The sequence below is a fragment of the Macrobrachium rosenbergii genome, chromosome 14 (assembly GCF_040412425.1).
Source record: "Macrobrachium rosenbergii isolate ZJJX-2024 chromosome 14, ASM4041242v1, whole genome shotgun sequence".
Taxonomy (NCBI): Eukaryota; Metazoa; Arthropoda; class Malacostraca; order Decapoda; family Palaemonidae; genus Macrobrachium; species Macrobrachium rosenbergii.
In genome coordinates, this window is record NC_089754.1 from 38,236,291 (window position 1) to 38,251,358 (window position 15,068).

The 15,068-nt window shown below is 36.7% G+C and overlaps 2 protein-coding genes across 4 annotated transcripts in view; one reads left to right on the forward strand and one right to left on the reverse strand.

Annotated features, from left to right (window-relative positions):
• Positions 1 to 5,586, reverse strand: part of gb (genderblind) — a 62,746-nt gene extending 57,160 nt beyond the window's left edge. Inside the window, exon 1 of one of the 2 annotated variants that reach the window (XM_067116476.1) lies at positions 5,229 to 5,586. The gene's annotated coding sequence lies outside the window, so the exon portion shown is untranslated. The remainder of the gene's footprint in view (positions 1 to 5,228) is intronic. The other variant, XM_067116478.1, reaches the window with a different exon arrangement.
• Positions 5,587 to 9,970: 4,384 nt separating this feature from the next.
• The window catches only part of LOC136845948 (keratinocyte-associated protein 2), a 30,678-nt gene continuing 25,580 nt past the window's right edge, over positions 9,971 to 15,068 (forward strand). The window contains exons 1-2 of one of the 2 annotated variants that reach the window (XM_067116484.1): positions 10,019 to 10,111; positions 14,627 to 14,653. In XM_067116484.1, coding sequence (XP_066972585.1) covers positions 10,108 to 10,111; positions 14,627 to 14,653 — 31 coding nt within the window. In that variant the 5' untranslated portion in view covers positions 10,019 to 10,107. Of the gene's footprint in view, positions 10,112 to 14,626; positions 14,654 to 15,068 lie in introns of both variants that reach the window. The other variant, XM_067116485.1, reaches the window with a different exon arrangement.

A 15,068-nucleotide genomic window follows, 5' to 3' on the forward strand; every position in this document is an offset into this window, starting at 1 on the left:
CACTTGTGAAAGGAGAGAGAGAGAGAGAGAGAGAGAGAGAGAGAGAGAGAGAGAGAGAGAGAGAGAGAGAGAGAGAGAGAGAGAGAAGCCGGAGTGCAATGAAGTACATATAAAAGCAGCAAATAAATAAATGTAGAGAAATAATCCAAATAAATGAATATTAACAAGATGGAAACACCTCGTGGGGCGTGGCTGTCCAATATAAAAAACTAACTGAATGGTCGTCTATATATAAATTTAATTAATTATCACGCAAGTTTAAATATACCTAAGGAGATTACGTCGTGCATGTTAAGTCTGTCTTGCTTTCACAAGAATGACGTGCATTTATGCATATCTCTGTACGGACGAAAATGCATGCATGTATGCATATCTGTCTTCCTTGCATTGTGCTTAGGTATAAGCAAACACTGGATGATGTGCATTAAGTAAAAAGCCACAATAATGTATATGAGCCACTGCATTTTTCCCTCCTCCCTCGCCGCACAGGTTGTCGAAATGGCAGTTATCGCAGAAACTACAGGCGCCGATGCTGAAAGTCGTTCACCTCCCACCAATTACCTAGTCACTAGTAACGAGCACCGTACGATCGAGAAACAGCCGTTAAGAAGATCACTACGTCTGGCTCACAGATACGGGAAGCCATTTCTTCATTTATGCCGAAAGATTGTTCGACGGTTCCCCGGACTGTTAAAAAAATCGCCAACAGTCTTCTTAAGAAATATGTGCATTTTTACCCAGTTGGCTGAAGAGGACTGCTGTCGAAGGCTTCCTTTTTTAACCTTTTCTGTATTTTGGAAAAATAATCGCTCATATGCATTACTGCGGCTTTTTACTTATTTCCGGTCCTAGTATAGTGATGCACCATAGATGATGTGCATATATGTATAACAAGTCTATAAATGTATATCATATTCATATATGTATGCATAACCCATTTATGTATGCTTGCATGATAAGAAATTGAACAACGACCAACAAAACTCATTACAATTTTAACAAATAAAAAACTTGACTGTTGAAAGTATCCCTTTAAAGCTTCTCGAACACGAAGAGAGACGAGAGAGAGAGAGAGAGAGAGAGAGAGAGAGAGAGAGAGAGAGAGGGGGACAAGCACACCTTTAAGTACAAAGCCAAGGTACGTTCTTCCACAACTGAAAGTGTGGTAACTGTAACTTTAAGCAGAAATGATCCCGCAGTTATGCAATATTAAATACTTGCTTTAAAGGGCATGCCCTATTGTCTCGTTATGACATATATTACTGTTTATGTGTGTATTTATGTATTTATATTTATTGTAGTCCTTCTTTATTACCTTTTATAAACATGAGCACCTATTCCTTGGAACTTTTGTTGGAAGTTGTTACTTAAACCTACTGTTATTTTGAATAATAACAATGATACCCAGAGGTAATATATTTAGTTTATTTCTCGAACGAACTCTTACCAAATAAAACTAAAAAAAACGTGCATAAACCCCAAGCGCAAAACTCTTATCAACTAACAATAAAGTTTGTCTGGATGACGTAAATGAAATTGAGAAGTATTTAAAACCCAGAATAATATGCCCCTCAGTTAAACTTGGGCCCCTGACTCCCCAACTAAGCCTTGGAAAACAGCCTCTGGACTTCCTAGAGAAACACTAGAAGAGGACTTCCTTGCCGTCCCTGGGTCCCAAGGCTTCCTCCGGAATCCCCGGAGGATTGCTTACAATGTCAAGTCTGATTTGCTCTGACAATGAAAAAGACACATGACCTAGCTCTTAGTTCCTGCGATTTCTCGAAAGCACTGGATCCAATCTACAATACGTTCTTAGGCTTTTTAGGATTTCTTTGGCTCCGAGGACTTAGAGTTGGCTTCAATTTCAGCCTCAGCATCACGAAGGTAATGGAACGGCTGATGGAACTGAGTCTAGTGTCGCCAACGAATCTAAGGAAATAGTAACCTACTTCTGTCTCTTTCCAATATAATACCAAGACAAAATTAATATTTAATGCAATCCTCCGGGGATTCAGGAGGAAACCAAAGGTCCTCGATTCGCTGGTGGGCCCAACTCTGGAGCATCCCAGGGGAGTTAGGAGGCCTGCCTGGGGGCCCAATGACCCAAGTTTGACTGCACTGCCCTCTGGAGCTTCCTGCAGAGGTCAAGGGGGAATTCAGGGTTCGGGAACAAAAAAAAAAAAAAAAAAAAAGAATCCTTTCACGTCTTCAGATTCCGAAGGAATAACAAATCGTGTATGAGCAATAAAACGTAAAATCAAGCACCTATCCTACAATGCGATAAACAAACACACAAGAAGTGATGTATTTATAGCATCGTAATCCTGTTATGGTTTTTCGATTTATTTCATGTGAATTGTATTGTTATTTGACTGCGGAATTATATTTCTCTCTCTCTCTCTCTCTCTCTCTCTCTCTCTCTCTCTCACCCTGTTTTAAACACACAAATAGTTAGAATGCTTGGAATTAAAAATAAGACCATTTTATATGTGTAAAATAAACTCCGAATGTCAAAGAGCTGTACGAACTGCACATAATTCCAAACAAAAGACCATATATGAAGAGAGAGAGAGAGAGAGAGAGAGAGAGAGAGAGAGAGAGAGAGAGAGAGAGAGAGAGAGAGAGAGAGAGATGGCTCCTCCAAGACCTTCAAAATCAGATAAAGAATACCCTCGTTCACCAGACCTATTATCATGCAGATCGTAACTTTACATTGCAAAACACAGTACAACTCAACACGGCATTACCATCAGATATAAATATATATATATATATATATATATATATATTAGAACCCAAGGAAAAAGGGATAAGAAAAGGGTCAGAAAAGGTCAGTCTATGATAATTTTCCTTTCAAGAGGATAACGTACTAAACGAGAGAACCCTTCACTGCCTAGAGAGAGAGAGAGAGAGAGAGAGAGAGAGAGAGAGAGAGAGAGAGTGAATGTTCATAACTATTATTACTATATCACTACGCGCCTTTTGAAATAAATTAGTATTGTCTATGGCACAATCACCTCATTACCCAGTTCCCCGCTCTCCCTCCCCCACCCAGTTCCCTCAGCTTCCTGGTACGCGAGCACAGTTCTCCATTTCTGATGACGTTTTGCCTTCGAGCATGCAAGTAAGGATTCGTCCTTGGCTATGAGAGAAAATGCGGCTATTTTTCGTTTTCGAAGGTTTACAGTACAGACTATACAGTCAGGGGTTAAAACAATCATAAAATAAGGTATATGGTACATTCACGGTGGAAAACTCACTGAACGAGATGTAACAAAAATACTGTAGTATACAATAGGTATTAGTCTAGGGTAAACTACGAGTTCATGCCCAGAAATATTTAAAAAACTGTACAGTCTGCACGCAAACTTACTCTTATTGTATAAGGCATGGTCTAGACAATCTCAACTCGAAGCATGGCTAGAGAATTATTAAACTATATATTACTGCTCCATATCTTGCGATGTGTAATGCCAAGGGTTTTGCGATATTATTCCTGTAGAATATTTTGTGAATGAATTCACTGAAATAGCGATGGACCGGCCTCTAAAAGGAAGCACAATTCTATTCTGGTGAAAGGTGATGAATTAAAGCTATTCCCACCACTATCTTTTTTGGGTCACGGTTCATTTAAGTAGAACTTTACCAATTCTATATAAACCTTATTTGACAAAAAGAAAAGATTAAAAGGCTGTTCGGCAGAAAAACGGAAAATAAGGGTGTATTATGAATCTACGTTAATTATTCTAAATCGACAGTATTAAAGTTGAATTAATTTTATTGGCAAACAGGGTAGAACGATTATTTCATGGGCAATTAAACATCAACCTGGTTGCATTATTAAACAAACTGATAGTGCTGTCGTGACAGATCATTATAACTCACGGTAATAAATGTCACATTTCAGTTTCGAGTGGTTTTTGCTGGCTCTTTTCCGTGTTCATACAGAAATGCATAAATCACGCTCTAATATCGCGAAGATTGTTTATCCTCCATGTCGCAAACCGAGTGTTCTGCATGAAATCTATCAAAGCATTCAATCACGATGTGTTCTACATTACCGTGGTCGTCTGCTAACCACTAACCACGTGTTAACTCCGAGACCCTTCGTCAACAGCAACCCGGTGACGTTACTTGCAACAAAAATGTGAAACTAAGTCCGACATAGCTAAAAGTAGCGGAACATCCACATCCACTTTTATTTTCTTGATGTTTACGTCTATCCCTATGCGAAACGTAATAAGGCATTATCGTTTCTTGTTATTCGATGTAGCAATATTGTGTCTTGCGCTGCAAAACGCTACTGGCCCCAATGAGTACGCGAGATCGCTTCCAAGTGAGAACGTTCCTCCGATCAATACAAGCGCAACCACTCCTTAAACATTATGTTGCTCTAGGAAGACGAGAGTAACTTCTCTTGAAAATAAACAATTCAAAATTATGCGTTTCACCATGAATCTGGCTTATTATTGTGAAAAACTGCCTGGGCGAGTTTTGTGACAATTACTTTGACAGAACATATGTTGAGAAAGAATACAACGAATTCGTGAGCTAACACTGCATCACACAACAGCTTCCTCAGAGAACAGATGAGTGCAGTGTCATCCGCACCTGCATTTCAAAGGCTTCATGCCGTTACGCCTAAGATATTAAAGCCTACAAAGTAAAGTAGCATTAGGACTGTGTTTTGTTCCCGGCAATAAACTGCATCTGACGAAAATGCCACGAGATGACATATTTGAGAAGACCGCCTATCAAAGCACAGTTACAGTGGATGTTATTCCCACAATAACCAATAGAAAAAATATAAAAACCCTAAAATGGATATTTCGACGGTAAATATATTGGCCGATGAAACCGATATCATTTTAACATAAGTAAGTAATTTTAACATTAAGTAAATGTGGAACTAGTAATATCCTCAAGTTACTAACTAGGCCTACTCTAAACAACAAAGGAAATACTCAATAGACCTAGCAAGCTCGAATACCAACGATGATTTACAGCAACAGGAGACCTTACATTTAATATAGTGATGATACCTATTCATGACAGAACTGTTAATCAAGTTTATACAGACTGTCCACTTTCTACAACCCTTTGACAAGTTAGCATATTTGCAACACGTGTCTATATGGAGAACTATCGATTCCCTAAAGAGAATGTCATAAGACAAAAGATCAATGAAAATGACACCAGGGCAGTCTAGTATTAGTTGTTCCACTCACCTGATACAATACAGCTAAAAGCAGAATAAAAATATCACAGAAAAGCCACAGCAACGTTGTCTGACAGGAGGAGGGTCACCGAAGCAGGTCTTGTCACACGTGCAGAAGAACGACGTCTGCTTACTGCTTAGAAGGGCCGGGTAGTCAGGCTTTCCCTCAAACACCGCGAGCTACTTCGACGAATTGTACCTATTAATTTTCATTTATACCTTCTTAGGTAAGAATTCAGTTAACCTCATTCAAACCTTTTAATATGGAGCATTGCCATTATTTTTACAAAAGTAACTTAGTTTGATTTAGCCTAAAAAGAGAGAATAAGGCACTTTACAAGTCTCGTCACCGAAAAGTAGCTTCAGCTGAAAAGCGTTTGCGCGCCGGGGAAACATGCTACCTTTACCTTAAAGTTCAATTTTTATTTCCTAATATCATCTGTTCTGGTGAACTATGTAGTTCTGCCTTGTACCTAAAGTATTCTACGATACTTTTTAAAAAATTTGTATTATAGGAGCATTCTCAAAATATTTTACTTCCTTTATTAAATAAAAGTTTAAATACTAGTTACCAACTCAGTCAGCGGTATCGCAGATGACCGACGTGATGATGCAATAGTGCAGGATGTGTTTCAAGGACTGAGATAAGCTGAAATATTTGCCTTGCATTGGAAATACCAAATTCGGATCAATACTTCGAGTCTACAGACTGTGATTATTTGGAATATTGCCGAAAGGAATAATTGTGACATTTTTTGGGAAATGTGCAGCACATGTTATCTTTGCGGCTTTCATCGATAGAGGTACTATTGTATCATGTTTTCACTATCGATAAACTAGTTGCAATGGCTTTCTGAAAAACTAGAAAACACTTGATTTTTCGGGGAATTGGACAGATGTTAAAGATAGTTCAAAACAGCCTATTATAACAATATCCATCATGATATTTGCATTATATATTTTATATTTATTGTCCAAAACTTAGATGAGTCTACTGTTTCAAAGCAATATTAGCTCTTTTTGGAACATAACCTTGATGATTAAATAAGAATTTAAGTCAGTGTCATTTATTTTTCTTCTAAATATTGCTTAGCATATTTTTTTATTGAATTATATATTAGTATTTTGGACAAGTGACTGACTTCTCAAATTAAGAATAAAGCCCCAAGTGGCCACAAAGTAACCGATTGGGTTTGCCCCTCTCCTTTTAAAAATAAAGAAAAAAGTACTTCACACCAATTTCAAAATATCCTTTGATACGTTTTTTTTTTTATTTTCGTATCATATATAATGTATATAATATACATATACATGTGTGTATATATATATTCTTAGGAAAGAATGTAGATTCAGTATAACTCGGCTTTCTTTTTAATGTGAGACATCACCATTATTTTAAAAATAATTAAATTTCGACCGAAGGAGAGCGAATAATACACTTGAAGAGCCTTGTCACCGAAGAGTAGCCATACCTGATATGCATTCTCCCGCCAAGGGAACGTGATACCTTCACCATAAATTTCAAATTATTCCTAAATTTATCTTTGCTGGCAGATAATATAATTCTGATTTGTACCTAAATGATTCTATAATACGTTGCGAACAAGTTGTATTGTAGGAGTGTTCGCAAAATATTTTAATTCTTTTATTAAATACAGGATTAAAAGTTGTAGTTGCCAACTCAATCAGCGTTTCTACCGATGCCAAACGTGGTGAGGCAGTAGTCTCATGATATATATATATATATATATATATATATATATATATATATATATATATATATATATATATATATAGATATAGAGAGAGAGAGAGAGAGAGAGAGAGAGAGAGGAGTTTGAAGACCGAGGCAAACTGAAATATTCACTTTGCCCTGGGAATACCAAATTCAGATCAGTGCTTACGAGTTTCATGTTATCTTTACGATAGCCACTAACAGTTGTGCTTCATTTCCATATATTTACATTGCAAACTTTGACGAGGCAAACTGAAATATTCACTTTGCCCTGGGAATACCAAATTCAGATCAGTACTTACGAGTTTCATGTTATCTTTACGATAGCCACAAACAGTTGTGCTACATTTCCGTATATTTACATTGCAAACTTTGACAAGAAAAATACAGCACTGATTTACTGGAAAGAGACGTAGAGCTCATGCTGCAAAAGTCTGAATCTGCATAAAATTGGACAGATAAATATTGACAGTTCAGAACACACCACTGTAGCAATATCACTCATAATGTTTACATTATACCTTTCATATTTTCAGGTGACTGACTGAGGCTACCGTTCCAAAAGCAATATTAGCTCTGTTTTAGCGACTCCCCAAATGGCCACACAATTACCAAGTGGGTTTGTCCCTCTCCGTTCTCTTAAAAATAAAAAAAAAAATTCTACAGAACACCTTGAAAATATTCTTTGATGCATTTTTAGTCTATTTTGTAAAATTTATAATTTTCTATATATATATATATATATATATATATATATATATATATATATATATATATATATATATATATATATATTATTTAAATAGTTTTAGAGTGGCCATTCTTATTCCCCTGGTTGATTTTATAGTTACATATCTTTCAAACATATTCAACATCCAAACTACACTTCCTTAAAGGAGAGCTGGTCCTAAAATTTCTACATACATTTCAATCTTGACTACTATAGACACTCCAAGGTTTCTCCCTAATTCTCGCACATATCATATTGTGATTCACGTCTTTCATCCTGCCAACATCATTTCTCATTCCTCCCAAATAGCCATTTTAACCAGCCGCTCCTATTCTCCACCATCCATCCATATTAATATTTATTGTACCATCTTCCTGGTTTCCATATACTATCGTAACTTTACCCTTCCTTTCATTTACTCTCGCTGGTCACCTCGTGTAAAGTCTTTCAGACCCTTTCTTCTGGTTATTGCAGCTTCTCTTCACTATCCCCAGTCAGATGATGCTGTTTTAATCAGCAAAACACTACACGATTTACTGCACTTGCTAAATGGAATGCATCACTTATCTAATGATGACATAGTATACATAAGAGTTGGAATAACACTAGATACAGAGAGGATGAATGAGGCTGAGTCTTTCAAATATGCATGAACAATAATACTGAGTACAGGTTCTTTTAAGTTTGGATTTATTGAAAGACTGATAAGCTCAAATAAAAGAAGCACACAAAAAGATTATACATGACTCTAGTACGATCTGTATTGCTATATGTATACGGACATAAATCCTGGCATACAGTGATTCAGTAAGAACAAAACTTCAAGAAGAATATTAGGAATAAGACAGCGAGCTAGAATGAGAAATTACAATAAGGTTAATAACGTAAGTTGATACGTAAATAGGATAACTGATGATTTAAGGCTTGGCTCTTGTGGACACAGTAAGGGACGAAAGACTTGCCCAGACCTATTTGGATGGGAACTGAGGTTGGGAGCAAGACCACCGAGATGTAACCGAGTATATCTTAAAAAAATAACCATAGAATGTTTCCCACACCCAAATATAACTATAATATTTACCAATCTAACCTAGCCTAACCTGGGGGAATGGCAAAAACCCGGGGCTGGTGCAATACTAGCGTACAGCCGTACATCTCAGGAATCTTCGGGCGGAAGGCTGGAGATGAGTGATGAGTGGAGATTTAGGTAAGGCAACGCACAGGAAAAGCATGCATGTAGAATTTCACAGACACCTTTTGTGTCACATGGCGCTGGAGGCGATGTTGATGATGGTATATATGCGTACGTGCGCGTAGAATTTAAGAAAACTTTAAGCCTTCCACAATTACTCCACTATTTTATAATTGCCGTCCGACGAACATGTTACAAAGATGTCTGTTATAAAGGGGAAAAAATAAATTTTCGACGTAATTGTGTTTACTTTAATCCTATAAGTGGCATATATATAATCTTACAAATAATATTCAAAGAAGAATGTTCATGACGTCAACACAATCGTTGTTGTCATTATGAGAGATACGGCTTTGCTTTTCGTGCACGATTTTGGTTGGTGCTCGTCGTTGACGTCACCGTTGTTCGTTTATTGTTTTTGACTTTGAACTTTTGGTATTGTTCGGAAATCTCAATTAATTCAAAACATTATTGTTATGCTCGTCAAATAAACTAATTCTTAAGTAGAATATTTTCAAAATATAGGAATTTTCTATTACATGTGGAGGCCAAAGTCGAATTTAAACACAAACATAACTTATACAAAAGAATCGAAGAATTTACTAGTGACGGCAAAATATTTATACATTACGTATGATTTTATATGTAATGCTACATCTGAATGTAACATGATAAATAATATATGTGTTACAAACTTCATTTATCATATAAAAATACAAGTCAATGCTTATCTATAGCGTGTTTAGAGGTTTTCGTATTATCATGAAAGATAATGGGCAAAGAATGTCATCTCCATTTAACTGTCTTTTCGTTAACAGTTATATCCATCGTGTTTGCATATAATCTTAATTGTTTGGTGATTTGATTTATCAGTTTGTGTTAGTAATGAACTATGTTTGCGGCTGCAGTACAAATGTATACAAGCTTTAATTTTATTTGTGTGATACTAAGCGTCCAAACAGTTTTTCCTTTTTAAAGAAATTAGTGAAAATTATGAGGGAACATATTTAGTGCAATAAATATTTATATGATAATCGAGTTTTGCATATGTAATAAAAAAGTTACAATATTTGAAGCGGATATTTTATTGTAACTCAAATAAATCTTCCATTATATATAAAGGCGAAGCCTCAAAACTTGGACATGTCTTCCATTCTCGTCTGTCAAAGAAGGGTGGTAAGGGAGAGAGGCAGATCCCAGAAGATATACGCTAGATAAAAACACCGGTCACCATGGGTAAATTATAAAGAGTTTCTGCATTTGTGACATTTTGTATGTATGTCCGTAAATAGCATTATAGGAAACTTTATATATATTAATTGTTCCAAGAACAACGTGAAGTTGAATTGAATAGCCTTACCGGTTGAGGGTACGGCTGTGCCCAGCCAGGTTTAGCCTAGGGTAGTGTAGCGCCTCTTGCGTAGGCAATGTTTTTGTCTTATCAATATCCAGTGCTAGGTCTTGGCCACAGTTAAAATTATATGATTAGTGAAATTGGTAGAACTATGGAACAGCTCCGCATGCGGTATTACCTTGGAAATGAACTTTTCCTATAGTATTTGGATTGTTTATCAAGAATTTACTGGTGTTTTTTGCCAGTCGACTGTAATTAACCTGTAATTAACTCCAGGACTGATATGCTGTTATGTGCCGGCCATTGAGGAATGCTATCGTGCATGCACAGTGTTATAGGGGAACTTTTGGTAAAAGGTGGAGTTTCCTACACCAGGGGGTTTGGGGCCCTCTGCCCCCTGGCTAAGTAACACTGCCTACTAGGTTACGTTAGGGTATGTTAGGTTAGTATAATTCATATTGCTGCATAACAAGTTTCCATAGCCACTTACTTCTTGATCATATATCTCTCTAGTAACTTGCACATGTGCGAAACCATGTCATAACAGCATGACAGTCCGGTCTTTCTCCCAGTGATTTCCCCTACCCAAAACCCTGCTTTCCCAAAGGGTCCCTAACCATGTTGGATAAAGATATGAGGTTAGCAATAATTGACTGACAATAAACACCACCACCTCCTTCATCAGCAACACTGAAAGCATAGGAAAAATCTATTTCAAAGGTAATAGTCCGTGCGGAGTGTTCTATAGTTTTACCGTGAAATTTGTAAAAGGATCTTTAGGTTGTTCTTAATTGTAAGGAAGTTTATTCTTAATTATAAGGAACTTTCAGGCCTAGACCACTGAACCACTACTGCAGCCCATGCTAGGTATGGACAAGCTAATTGTACTGCTTTGGATGTTTTTTGTGGGGAAATTTTTGGTAAATATCCTATTAACAAAAATGTCCTATTAACAATCTTACCGTTCATTCTACAACCAAGGATTTTTTTATAGCTTTAGATGCGATAGGGGTAATTCTAAGCCGGCAGTCCGCGGTGAGCTAGCCTATGGCAATTGACATTTTCCTATGGTATTTTACCTGCTGAACATGAATTTAAAATAATATCTTGGCGGTCGGTAACTAAAATGTATTGACTAAAATGTAATTGACCATCTGAAGGGTAAAAACTGCATATCTGTAACAAGTGGTGCCATAGTCTAGCTCCACTGCACACATCTGAAGGGTAAATAACAGTTTAGCAGCAGCCTTATCTTCACTTTTAAGACGCAAGCATATGTTCTGGCAAAATATTACCTTCAACTCTTGTAAAGGAAGTAAGAAAAACACAGGATCTAGATAAAATAACTTACAGGAGTTTGCTATAAAAATGTCAATAAAAATCTTAAATAAAAAGAAGGCCATAACAAAATAGTCGGAGAAACACCACTCAAAAAGAAGTACCAGCAGCTATTCAAGTCCTGCTTCACCAAAATACAAAGGACACGGGCCAGAGGCCAAAACTGGAAACAAAACATTACCATTTCTGCTTTCAACATTACGTCTTCAAAGTCGAACTGGTGGCTCATGGCAGAACTGTTCGCCATACTGCGAACCTGACTAAAGGTTGGCGCCATCTCCACTCCTTTAAGATTCAAATAAACGGCAAGCTCATATGTTCTGGCAAGAGGTCAAAATAACCAACCTCCTCCAGTTGTTCAGCAATCCTGTAAAATAACAAATAGCCCTAAGAAAAAACGATCTAGATAATTTGTCAATTGCCAGAGTCTAAAAATAGATTTATTAATATTAAACTTAATAAAAATCTTAAATAAAAAAAGAAGCTAACTTGCTAAGCCACGAAACACAAAAATAAAGAAAAAGTACCAGCAGCAGCTTACAAAAAAAAAATGATTGGTGAACTGCTGCCGTCTCGCCAAAATACAAAAGCTGGCGACAGGGTCTGTTAAGGCTTAGAATCAGGGGGGAGGATTAGCCAAATAAACAAACAGTACTTCAAGTACTCAAAGTTCTCTTCCCAAGAGAACAAGTGATGAATGAAAATGCCTTTTGAACAGCTCCTGCTATCCATGTATTTGCCCTTCTTTTTATGCTTGTTTTTCTCGTTCCAAATGACATATATAACAGGAAATACAACAATAAGGTACCCAAACCTTTTCCCAAGTTATTTACCCCACCCAAAACCCCGAATTCCCAACGGGTTCCCCTTACTGTTAGCTATTCTCGAAAGGGTTTTACTTCACCCAAAACCCCGATTCCCAATGGGTCCCTTTTACCGTCGGCTACAGTTCTAAGGTAATTTACAGCTTAATTACATTTGACCGCCAGAATATTACTCTAAATTCTTGTTCAGCAGGTAAAGTTCTATAGAAACCGTCAACTACCATAGCCTAGCTCACCGCGGACAGCTGGCTTAGATCTACCGCGATGGGATACAGAAGGTACTTAATTTCTTGTCAAATACGAGACCCATGTCTGACTTTTTCTCTCATGCTTTGTGCATGTCTGACCCTTAGGCGATTGTTGGTGAAACCACTGATTTTTGTTTTCCACCCACCTCTTTATAACCATTGTGGAATGTTCCCTTGAGAAACTAGGGTTTTTAGGGTGCGAGGGGGTAACCCAAAAAACAAGCGAATTGCCCCAATTACCATGTTACTAAAAGCTCAGTGATTGAACCATCTTTCACTGAATTTATAGCCACATAGAAGACATCAGTTTTTATGTACATGGAAAATTCAAATGAAGCTATTTTCAGTTTGCAATTTTAAGAATTGTGTCTACAATGATGAAAGTCTAATGAGACAAAGCCTAGGTTAGATTGCCAAAGCTGGCCAGCCTTGGCAAGCAAACTGACATTTATTTGTTAGCTTGTTTCAACTTAGTGATATTGTTAGTCCAGGCTAATTTGCTAATCCTAGGCTAGTTTGCTAAATATGCTAGGGTAGGCCTGGCTTAACTAAGCTAGGGTAACCTGCTAGGTGGCCAGGTACTACAGGTAGGCATAGGCTAATAGGCACCAAGCTGGTTCTAGTCCTAGTAATCCTGAACACAAAGTACAATTTCCAGTTGGGAAGACAAGTCAGCATAAGTAGGATAACCAGAGCTAGTTATAGTTTAGCTTAGTAGCTAGAAGTTGTGTAGGAATTTGATTATTTGAGTTCTTGAACCTGTTAGCTTAGATGTCATGTGATTTGTCAGTTGTTGCAAGCTAACTAGATGTCAGAATATTTTTACATTTTTAGCTTTGAGACAAAGAATCTATCCTCAAGTGTGTATATTCAAGGCTTCTTATACAGTATTGATGTAAAAAACGTTTCATGTGATGTTTTGGTGCAGCAGATATTGAGCCAAAAAAGTTGGTTGTTTAGGACCATCTTGTCTGATTGATTCATGTTTCAAGAATGATTGTCGGTACCTTACCAAGCTAGCAACCCTACACTTTTCATAGACATCTTAGGCAGCCCCTAAGCTTATAATTGAAATGCGATAGCTTGAAATCTGTAGCACATTATCCATACTCAGAGTGACTAAGGTTGTTACATGTGGTAGCACTCTTAACACAGTTAATTTACATGAAAGTTTATGAAACTTCATCATCATTAATCTATACAGTACAACAATGAAGAAGTCTTTCAATAATAGGTTATATTGGATTGTGAATACTCTCATAAAACATTTGTGAATCACTTTTATATGTAGGAAAATCCATACAGTTTAATCAGGAGAACATAGTTGAGTGGGTGTTACCTCACCACTCACTCACCTGCCACAGCTACCTACCTTGTTACAAGCTACAATGACCATTTATAGCTGTAGCCAAGAATATTTGTGTATAAAAGACTTCAGGTTTTTACATCTTGGAAAAATGCTAGAAAAAAGTTATGCTGTTTTAGACAGTTTTGTATCACTTTTACAGTCAGCTTTGTTTTATGCAAAACATTACCCTTCAGAATAAAGTATCTAATGTTACTGGTACCCATAACACCAAAAATAACTGTTGTATAAGAGTCTAGACAAGGTACAGTTCCTTCATGTTGTTTGGCTTATAGAGGGGCTAATGGTGTGAGACATTGGCCCAGGGCTCGATGACAGCAAGTATAAATGTGGGGTTTATCACCCATAGACAAAAATTCATTATAGTGCATAAATATTGTTTTAATACTTACATTGCTGTATTTACTGAATTCCCTAAGGGCATTTTCTTTTACTCTGTGAAAATTTAATAGGATTATACCAGAAGTGCTTGAATAAATTATAATCAGAAAACCTAATTGAATATTTGTGAATAGATTATTTTTGAGTCATTAATTTATTTCTGTGGAGTTGTGCTTCTAGGAAGCCAGTTTACTCAGCCAAACAAGAAATTGTCTTTAATACAGTTTAAAAATATTGCAGGTATCAGTTATAAAGAATCCGAATATCGTAAGTACAGTACCAGAAAGAGGAAGTAAGTCAAATGTGCACAATGCTTCACCTTAAAATATTCATAATTCACTCTTTGCCACCTATTGAATTTAAGCCTCATACTACAATGTTTGGGAATCTGCAAACTGCCAGTTTTTTGCCTTTGAAAATGTCATTTGCCCATGAGGCGCTATGCAATGTTGTGCTCTGCAATTGTGTTTTTTGTTTCTTATCACCAAAGAGATCTTTCTTACTATTTTTTTGTAGTGTGTTTTAAATCATTTGAACATCAATTGAGACTCGTCAAATTCGCTGCTGGAATTGCCACCAACAAATGAAGATTGCTTGAATCAAGTGAGGCTATGAGTCTTGTACTGTTGGTGAAAATATGTTGATTTTACTCATTTTTTTCTGTTTATTAGAATTCCTTTAT